The sequence below is a fragment of the Chelonoidis abingdonii genome, chromosome 8 (assembly GCF_003597395.2).
Source record: "Chelonoidis abingdonii isolate Lonesome George chromosome 8, CheloAbing_2.0, whole genome shotgun sequence".
Taxonomy (NCBI): domain Eukaryota; kingdom Metazoa; phylum Chordata; order Testudines; family Testudinidae; genus Chelonoidis; species Chelonoidis abingdonii.
Window position 1 is genome coordinate 18,469,054 of NC_133776.1, and position 9,775 is coordinate 18,478,828.

Sequence of the window (9,775 nt, forward strand, 5' to 3'; positions counted from 1 at the left end):
TGTGGTCAGTGATGGATGGTGTTCACTACAACCATTCTTCCATTTTAATGTGTCTCTCTTCCTGTTTCTATATTATCTAACTGCTAGAAACATAAACATAGAACAGATCTGAGTTTCTAAATGTAATGTAGTCCTCTTAGCTGAGGGCATCGGGTACAAATGGGCCACATATCCCACTTTCACATAAAAAAAATTGTTGTGAGGAAAATTAGCCCCTAATTTATCAAACAAGGCAACATAATATGCAACCTCACAAACCTATACATATATATGCAGAGCTTTATATTAGAGACAGCAGGTCCCCCTCCCTGTGTATTTTTAACATAATTCCTGAAAAGTCTCACTGACCATAAGGAACTTTAAGTTAGTATGACGAGTCTATATTATATCTGATTTTGACCCATCTGTTCCATCTAGTCTGGCAACTATCAGTGCATTCAGAAGTGCTGAGTTCCCAGCAGCTCCCAAATATGAATTTAAGAGACTAACTTTAAGCTCCTATTTTTTAAAATTTTGGCCCATGACTCAGCTGAAGTCAACAGAGCTGGTGTCAGTAAGAAGAGAAGACAAGGCTCAATAAACCCAATTTATTCTAATTTAATAATAATTTCTAATTTAAATGTAAATCACTGAAATGAGAACTAGGAACATGATATATTTCTAGCATTCAGGGCCTGATTTTCAAACTTAGAAGTTTACAATAGCATACATACATTTGCACGCACTAGCTTAATTATATATACACAGATGTATGTATACTTATGTGTGCCTAACTTTTAAAATCCGTCCCTCGGTTTTCTCTCTCTTGCACATTCAACTGGATCACATTTTCAAGAAGGACTCTACAGCTGTTTGATCAGAAAAAAAAGTGTATGTACTGGATTTATTAGTTCTGTTATGTATGGCAATTCCATTAGCTCCATTATGATACAAAATACAGTGCTACAGTAGGGTGCACATTTTTGAAAGAAAACTGTTTTTTGGAGGTGGACAATCCTCTGGCAGCTTTGGGACTCCATCCAGCGTTCTCAAGTTTGGCAAATTGGAGAACACTCTACAGGAGAAATCAGAGAAAAAGTAGTATTTTGAGGCATTTACTTGGATAATTTTTAAGATCAAAAGTAGAGATGGGCCAGAAGCAAACATTGTATCTGAACATACTAGAAATCTGGATTCAAATCCCAAACTGGGTTTGCCACTTGAGACCAGCTCTGACAAAGGATCTGAATGTTTACTGTGTTATACTGGTTTTAAGCCATCGAAGTCAGTGGAGTTATACAAGCGCAAAACACCTGTAGCAGAATAGAGAATCAGGCCCATTGTATAACATATCACAAAGGGGAGGGCTTTGTAGCTTAGTCTAAGCATTAGGTTTGAAATTCCCAGGCACCTAGAAACTAAGAGTTCAAATTGCAAAGTGTTTGACTCAACTTTCATCCTGCTGTGATAAAATCAATTTTATGCATTTTATGCTTGTGAGCTTCTTTCATTATAAGACAGTAAACACTTGTGTCCTCTCTGCTCTATGGACCTGATCTCAAACCTTCTGATATCAATGCATCAGGCCTTCTGTGGACATTAAAGCTCCCGGTATACTATTTCATACAAATGGTGTTTCTTCCTAGCATTTTTAATTTCTGTCATTAATGTCTACTGCCCTCTGTGCCAGAGGTGACTGTATTCCAGTGGGAGGAGAAGCAATCCTGGCATGTATCTATTTTGGAACGTGCTTTTAAACCCCTTGGCATGAGATGCTCTAGTATATCAATGTAATAAGGCAGCATTATTAATTAAAGTTAAGTATTGACTTTTCCTCTCTTTTGGTCCTTTTGGATAAATCTTGTGAAAATGAAATAAAGTTTCACGAAATTCCCACTGTCTCACGGTTAGATCTCAGATTTCAGGTACAATAGAATATATATTATATATTTTTGAAAAAATTAGCTTTAAAAAACACAATCAACATCATCTCCCAAAGAAGAATTCAGAGGGAAAAAGCCTACTGGAAATTCATCCAGGTTCATATTAAGGAGACTCCTTTCCTTTCTCCCCTCGAGGGAGAGGGATTTTTGTACTTATGCTGGAGGGATTGGATGCAGACGGACAGGAAACCTCATGGAGGCTTCGGTTCGAGAGAGCAAGCTAATAGATCCTGTGTCTGTAACTGGGACAACTACGGTGACCCTGTAGCAAGTGCGAAAAATCAGGACAGAGGGTGGGGGTGATAGGAGCCTATATAAGAAAGAGACCCAAAAACGGGACTGTCCCTATAAAATAGGGACATCTGGTCACCCTAGGGACAACTGTCCTGCATTAGTTGTTCCCTAGGAACCTCCTGACAGCACAGGTCTTAGCTCAGTAAGGAGCATATTGCAGAGACTGGCTCAAAACCCCCCTCCCAACCCACCTGCTATTTATTCCTGTGGAAGGGCTATCAGAGTCCTTGGGGAGTGGGGAGAATGTATCTCCAGGGAGTGTAACTTACACCTTCTTCTAACTCTCCCCATCAGCATTTTACAACAACTCAGACTCCCCCAGATTTACTCCTTTAGACTCATCCCCACTTTCTACCATGTAACTTTAATCACGTGCTGAATTTGGCCCACTGAGTGTAAGGGAGCCTAAGTCAGTGTAACTCACACAGTGCTGGGATGCAGAAGACAGGAGAGCATCAAGAAAAGCCACTAACAGGGAGGTGCAAGAACTTGTGCCACCTTTCAATTTAGCTTCCAGGTTCTTGCCATGTAATTCAATTTAGACTTCTAGTATAGTGAGGATTGGCTAAGGCAGCTTGAGTAAAAGGGAGTCTAGCTTACACCTACAGATTGTCTCTGAAATTGGCCCATGGACTCCAGTTTAGCTCATGAGCTTGCCTTCAAAAATTCATTCTCACTTAGCTACTGGATTACAGTGTTGTCCAAGCACTTTCTGAAAATTCCACATAAAGTGCAAATCTATAGGAAACTATTCCTCAGGTGGACAATAGTGACATGTCATCTTGCCAACCGGCTCAAGTTTGCAAAACTTATTGAACTATCCTGTGATAACAGGAGAATCCAGCAAGAACAAAGCCCGTTTCCTTTACAATCCGTGAAAGCTATCCTGTGTCAATAGTATCAGAGGGGTAGCCGTGTTAGTCTGGATCTGTAAAAGCAGCAGAGAATCCTGTGGCACCTTATAGACTAACAGACGTTTTGGAGCGTGAGCTTTCGTGGGTGTTATCCCTCGTAATGCAGTAGGAAAGTCCAGGCAGGTATATATGCTAGCAGCAAGCTAGAGATAACGAGTTAGTTAATCAGGGAGGATGAGGCCTGTTCTAGCGTAGAGTGTGAAACAAGGGAGGAGACTGGTTTGTAACTGCAACCAGTCACATCTTTGTTAGTCAAGAGCTGATGGTGTCAATTTGCAGATGATTGAACTCGCAGTTTCTTCTGAAGTCTGGTCCTGAAGCTTTTTGCTGCAGGATGGCCCCTTAAGTCTGCTATAGTGTGGCAGGAGTTGAAGTGCTCTTCTACGTTTTGTAACAACAACAACCCGATGCCAAATTGCACATATCTACACCAGCGCACATCACAGACTAACCAGATCAGCCATACATCACTGGTTATCACTGCACGTCCACAATGTAATATACGCATCAATATGCGCAATGCCTCTGCTATGTACATTTGCCAACTGGACAGTCACTACGGAAAAGGATAAATGGACAATCAGACATCAGCAGCAATATACAAAAACTGTAGGAGCACTGCAACCCCTGCACACTATAGCAACTAAGGTGCCATCTGCAGCAAAAAAACTTCAGCAGCCTTCAAAGAGAACGCTGAGCTCAGTTATCTGCAAATTTGACCCATCAGTCTGATTAAACAAAGACGGAATGGCTTGCAATTAAGAACATTCTCTTCCTGGTTTTCACACCTCTACTGCTAGACGGCCTCATCTCCTGATTGAATAACCTCGTTATTTAGCTGCTTTAGCTATATATATACCTGCCCCTGGAAATTTCCACTACCTGCGTCTGACGAAGTGGGTATTCACCCACGAAAGCTCACGCTCCAAAACGTCTGTTAGTCTATAAGGTGCCACAGGATTCTCTGCTGCTTTTCCTGTGTCAATAGTGTATTACATTTATGCTTTTGTAGGAACAGATATTTTCTCACTGTACATGTTTTTACTGACAATAATGTAGGACTTACAGCTGCCTGTAGCTTTCTTTAAACTCACAGGGATTCCTCTTGAGTATAAGGGATTCTAGTGGAGTAGATCTCAAGTCTGATATCCCACTTAGTGTCTCAATGTTGTTATCAGCCAGTGACAAGTGACGAATCTGAGGTATCTTTGGCAGCTGTTTGAAGGATGTAAAATGATTTTTACTGACATTTAATTCTTTGCATCTGTAAAGTACAAAAATGTATGGCATCATTTATCACATATGCTGAAGAATATACATCCTTAATTATTGTGAAAACATATACAGTGCACACACATAGGGTCAGATCCTCAGCTGGTGTAAATCAGCCTAGCTTTATCGATTTAAAGAGAAATAGGCCATTTTACACTGGCTGAAGATCTAGTACCTTCTTGTTAACTCAATACAATTAATTTTAGGAGGATCTGAACAGATTGTAGCAGGGTTGTGATAATGCCCCTTTCAATGTTAACCATTTAAATCCAGTCTAGGTCAGCGACCAAAAGGTATTACCATCCAATGGAGGGTCAGTGGCCAACATGAACTCACTTTGGAAACCTCAAATCAGTTTCCAGAGGACAGCTGTTCACGTTATAAAAACCACAGGAGCTACAGCTGGCACTTGCTGGGTCATATTCAGTAGAGATGTGTAAGGGGGTGTGATCTGGACCTCAGTATGCTAATTTAGACTCCCTTACAGTCAGAAAGGAAAAGCAGAATGTGGGCTTCTTTAATATAGACTTTTTGATACCTTCTTCTGACAATTCAGTGTGTAAATCACACCAACTTAGACAACCTTACAAGTAGGGACAGTGGTTGTAAGTAGGACTAACTAAGGGAATATAACAGAGTTAGCATAAGGTCTAATTTACACCATTGTACACATCCTCTCTGAATGCAACCTCAGCTCCTACTTTGTTAGTAAAGAGACAGATATGAGGACTGAGCTAACTTCGCACCCTTTGACTGTGCCATTCTCTGTTAAGGCTGAGGAACATCAAACAAAGTGTGGGAAAGTTTACAGCCTCTGCTTTTACCTGTTCTGTGGATAAAGGAATTCATCTTTCAGTGGCCTGATTCTGATCTCACGCAATTTTACACTGATGTAACTCTATTGGGCAATACTCTTTTTTGCCTCAACAAAGGTTGCAAATCGGGGCTGAAAATTTAGCTTTACAGCTTTCTTTTACATTTTAGGATGGTGGGATCATTATTTCCCACTCCAACTATTAACACAACCTCAGCTTTCCCTATATCTATGTATTTCCACATTAGGAAATAACTGCAATGGAAACTCCTGGCTTCTCTCCTTGAGTCAGGTACCATCATCTCTATGTACATTTCCTCCTATTAACCTGATACAACTTTTCCTCCTAATAGAAGATGTTGACTTTAATGAAACTTCTCATGGAGCTATGGTCTTCTCAGTATGAACAAGGTGGCAGAATCTTTCAATTCTCTTGGATATCATGAACTTAGATTAACTGGATTTTTCAATAGAATTACATGCACATATTATGCTCTGTTAATCACTAAAGGTCTGAGTCTGCTCCCATTGAAGTCACTGGCAAAACTCCCTTTGACTTCTATGATACTGGATAGGACCTGGCAACAGGATTTTTCATCTACCTTGGCAACCTTATGGCACTTAGGTCCATCAAAGAATTGTCCACCAACCAAAGCCTTTCCACTCGAATTAATCTCCGGAGAATCCTGTTAAAGTTTTCTAGCTGGTAAAGGTCTCCCAAGTCCTGAAATGAAAGGTTCAAATTCTGGGGATGGGAAAAAATGCAAAGAATATTCTTTAGCTTATTTTTTTCTTTTTAAGTTTAGTTAATAAAAAGAGTTATACCTAATTTAAAACAAACTATGATGCCAAATTTGGCCCAGAAAAATAGAAATATGTTGCTAAATTTGTTCGCTCCACCTACCATGCACTGATGTTTTGTTATATGAATAACAAATTACTGGAGGGTCGCTATAGCCAGAAATGTTACTCTGCATACATCTGTACCCTCATCCTCTCTGACAACTCCCTCCTTTCCCTATACTCTCCACTAAAGAGTTTCTCCTGAGTCCTTTTGTTCTCTTTCACCTACTTTCACATTTGTATCTACTTCCTCACTCCCTGGTATGCCTGAAACAATCTCCCAATTATTATATGTAAAGCTCCCTCCCAAAATTCATCTATTCTCTGGGCTTTCTGTTTATAAAGGCCTCTCTTTTCAATGTGCTAGGCTGCGCCTTTAGGCAAGGAGAGGTGTGTAAGCTGTAACACCACAAAAACAGCCCTATGAGGCACTGTGACACAGTGTCACAATTCCTGCTCTGCTACCTCATTGTTATTAGAGAGCTCACAATTGACTGTTGATCCAGACCAGCAGTAAATTAGTACCCTGAGCCCCCCATCTGTGCCTGCTCAACTATTCTGCCCAGCGTGCATGGAGGGGTGTGGGGGAATTTGGATCCACTTTTCACCCATCTGTTCCAAAAAGTGACTGAGCAGGGAAGAATCGACAAAGACGTCCTGTGGCACCTTACAGACTAACAGATGTATTGGAGCATGAGCTTTTGTGGGTGAATACCCACTTCGTCAGGACTCTTTGTCGCTTTTTACTTATAATGTAATGTACTATACTGTCCCAGTCAGAGCCCTTAAACTGTTGGCCCAGTTATTTGTTTGGCTCATTGATTATACAGTGCAACATGGAGCTATATCAATAACAATAATTAATAGTAAGATCTTACTGCACAGTTTTCCCAGTTTTCTTGCAGCCTCTGTTGCCATTCCTCTTTTTCTGTTACTTGTTTTCTTGCTTGCAAGGCATCTTCTTCTCCTCTGAAAAACAGCTCTTCTGCTGAAGGCCCTGTTCAGAAAAACATATATTTTCAATAGCTGATGTGATACGGTGTCTGCAGTTAGTTACTTTTTGAGAGAATATATGTAGCTGGGAAGATATTTGAGTTGCAATAATATACATGGTATTATACCAAAGTAGGTTCCCAGACTCCTGAGCAGTAAATTAGTTTGGAAATTTTCATATATTGTGGGTGCTAATTCAACTCTTTACATTCAATTTACAATCACTGTGAGTGGGTGGCTTGTTATTAAATGAGATTTCCTGTTCCTGTCAATGCTGAATAAAAGCTTTTATTTCGATGCCTCACTTTAGATCCCCCCAGATTTGAAAATGCTGGCATATGTGTGTGTGTATATATATTCATATAATATAAAATATAAATATGATAATGTACTACTGAATTGTTTCTCCATTTAGATCCCAATCCTGTAAACACTTACCTAATTTTAAACAAATGACTAATTTCATACTCTGGAGTAGTCCCATTTATTTCAGCGAGGTCACTCATGCTTAAAATTAAGCATGTATGTTACCATTCTCAGGATTGGGGTTTTACTCTGTCATCTGTTATCTCCAAACATTAATTTAAAAATACAGAAACTACAGTTTTGACATTTGTTCCTGTTTTTTAACTCTAAATTTTACACAGCTATTGTCTGAATGATTAAAAAAAAAAAGAAACTTCTGCAATGTAGAGGTGAAGTCAATGGCAAAATTCCCATTAACTTCAGAATGGCCAGGATTTCATCCTGGTATTTAATTCTGTACAGGATAAAATACTTAGGATTTAAAATGAATATGTCTTTTTTTTTCAAAGGAACAGATTTTCATCTTTACCTTCTCTCACCCGGGGGCAACGAATCTCATTTCCGCGAACATCATGTTCTTTTAACTCATGCCAAGTCAGATACTTGAAGGAATCTGAGGGAAGCTTAATGGAAGGAAGTAAAATAAAAGAAACAAAGAATTAATTAATGGTCTTAAACACTGGACAATATCTTCAAATTTATACAAAAACCTATGGCATTATTCCAAGAGAAAAAATATACGCACAATTTTATGTAAGAACAGCCATCCTGGGTCAGCCCAATGGTTCATCTAGCCCAGTAATCTGTCTTCTGAAGTGGCCACCGCCAGATGTTTCAGAGTGAATGAGCAGAACAGGACAATTTCTAGTGATCTATCCCTTGTCATCCAGTCCCAGCTCCTGGCACTTGGAGGTTTAGGGACACCTGGAGCCTGGGGTTCCATCTCTGACGGTCTTGGCTAACAGTCATTGATGGACCTATTCTCGATGGACTTATCTAATTACCTTTTTATAGATCTGGCCTTCACAATATCCTGTGGTAATGAGTTCCACAGGTTGATTGTGCACGGTGTGAAAATTCATGTCCTTTTGTTTGTTTTAAACCTGCTGCCTAGTAATTTCTTCAGGGGGCCTCTAGTTCTTGTGTTATGTGAAAGGGTAAATAACACTTCCTTATTCATGTTCTTCAGACCATTCAAGATTTCACAGACCACTATCATACCCCTCCTTAGCTGTCTCTTTTCTAAACTGAAGAGTCCCAGTCTTTTTAATCTCTCCTCCATACCCATAATCATTTTGGTTGCCCTCTCTGTACTTTTTGCAGTTCTAATATATCTTTCTAATATATTTTAGGTGAATGTTTACTGGTGAGTTGTGTTACCTTAACAATGACTTATTAAATGCAATAGCACATGAATGAGAAGAGAGTGTGTATATATATATATAAACCAAAATCCAGTTTAGGACACTAGATGGAAGCACAGAAAACCTGCAGCCAGAGTCAGAAATGGAGTCCGGAGCAGAAGCTGTCTGACACATTTTGTCTTCCCATCAAAAACTGTTCTGTGGGCACTCCTGACCAGCAGTCGCAGAGAGGAATTTCAGGGCAAGCCTCAGAGTCAAAATCTGGTCTTCATAGCTATGCCAGTCCATTCCTGGCCCAGCAATTGCACCTATGCACAGCCCCACACATGGATGATGCCTGTATGCTGGCTAGACACAGAACTACCTGTAATAAGATCTTTTGTAGCATATGGAGTATGCTTTTTTAGCGTGTATGTGTACCCATTTACAGGTTGCTTATAGTACTTTCCCTAGATTAGCCAAAATTTGGCCCTTCAAATCCTATCTGGAGACTAAATGTGGGCAGAACACATCTATTAGCACGTTGTAGAAAGAGAGTCCATCCATAAAGTTACTTACCATCTGTGTTTTTTTCTATAAACTCATAACCAGACTGATAAACAGAACACTTACTGGTGAAGATATCCCTGAGTCAGTGCTCTGCTGGAGTATTCCTCTGTGTCTTGATAAAACTGGCAAAGTAGTATCTGTATCACTTAGAGCAGAACAGTGAGAGGAATAGGATTTACAGAATCTATGGCTGCTTGTATTCAGACCTGAGGAGCTAAAGAGATAACACTTTAAACCATTAATATGCTCCTGATTTGGTGAATGTGATGCAGGCTGTTTCATGGACAAGGAAAACAAAGCAGCTAGGTTCCTCTTTAATGCATGTTAACTAAGTCACAAAATGTAAATAAAACCTCATATGTGACAAGATTGTGCCAACATGATCCTCTTGGATATGCAGGATGTGACTTCAATAGGACTGCTCACCTGAACACAGTTACTCATGCATAAATGTTTGCTGGATGGGGCCCTAACATTGTAAGGACAGGCCTTGTCATATCAGCA

At 39.8% G+C, this 9,775-nt stretch overlaps 1 protein-coding gene across 1 annotated transcript; it reads right to left on the reverse strand.

The window, feature by feature from the left end:
- Positions 1-775: 775 nt before the first annotated feature.
- LOC116822717 (uncharacterized) lies at positions 776-9,553 on the reverse strand. The gene is made up of 6 exons (XM_032776783.2): positions 9,335-9,553; positions 7,888-7,981; positions 6,938-7,056; positions 5,819-5,961; positions 4,197-4,394; positions 776-1,054 (listed from the first exon to the last, which is right to left on the reverse strand). Exons 1-6 carry the CDS (start codon positions 9,551-9,553, stop codon positions 943-945), a joined length of 885 nt encoding a protein of 294 aa, XP_032632674.1. The 3' UTR covers positions 776-942.
- Positions 9,554-9,775: the final 222 nt, after the last annotated feature.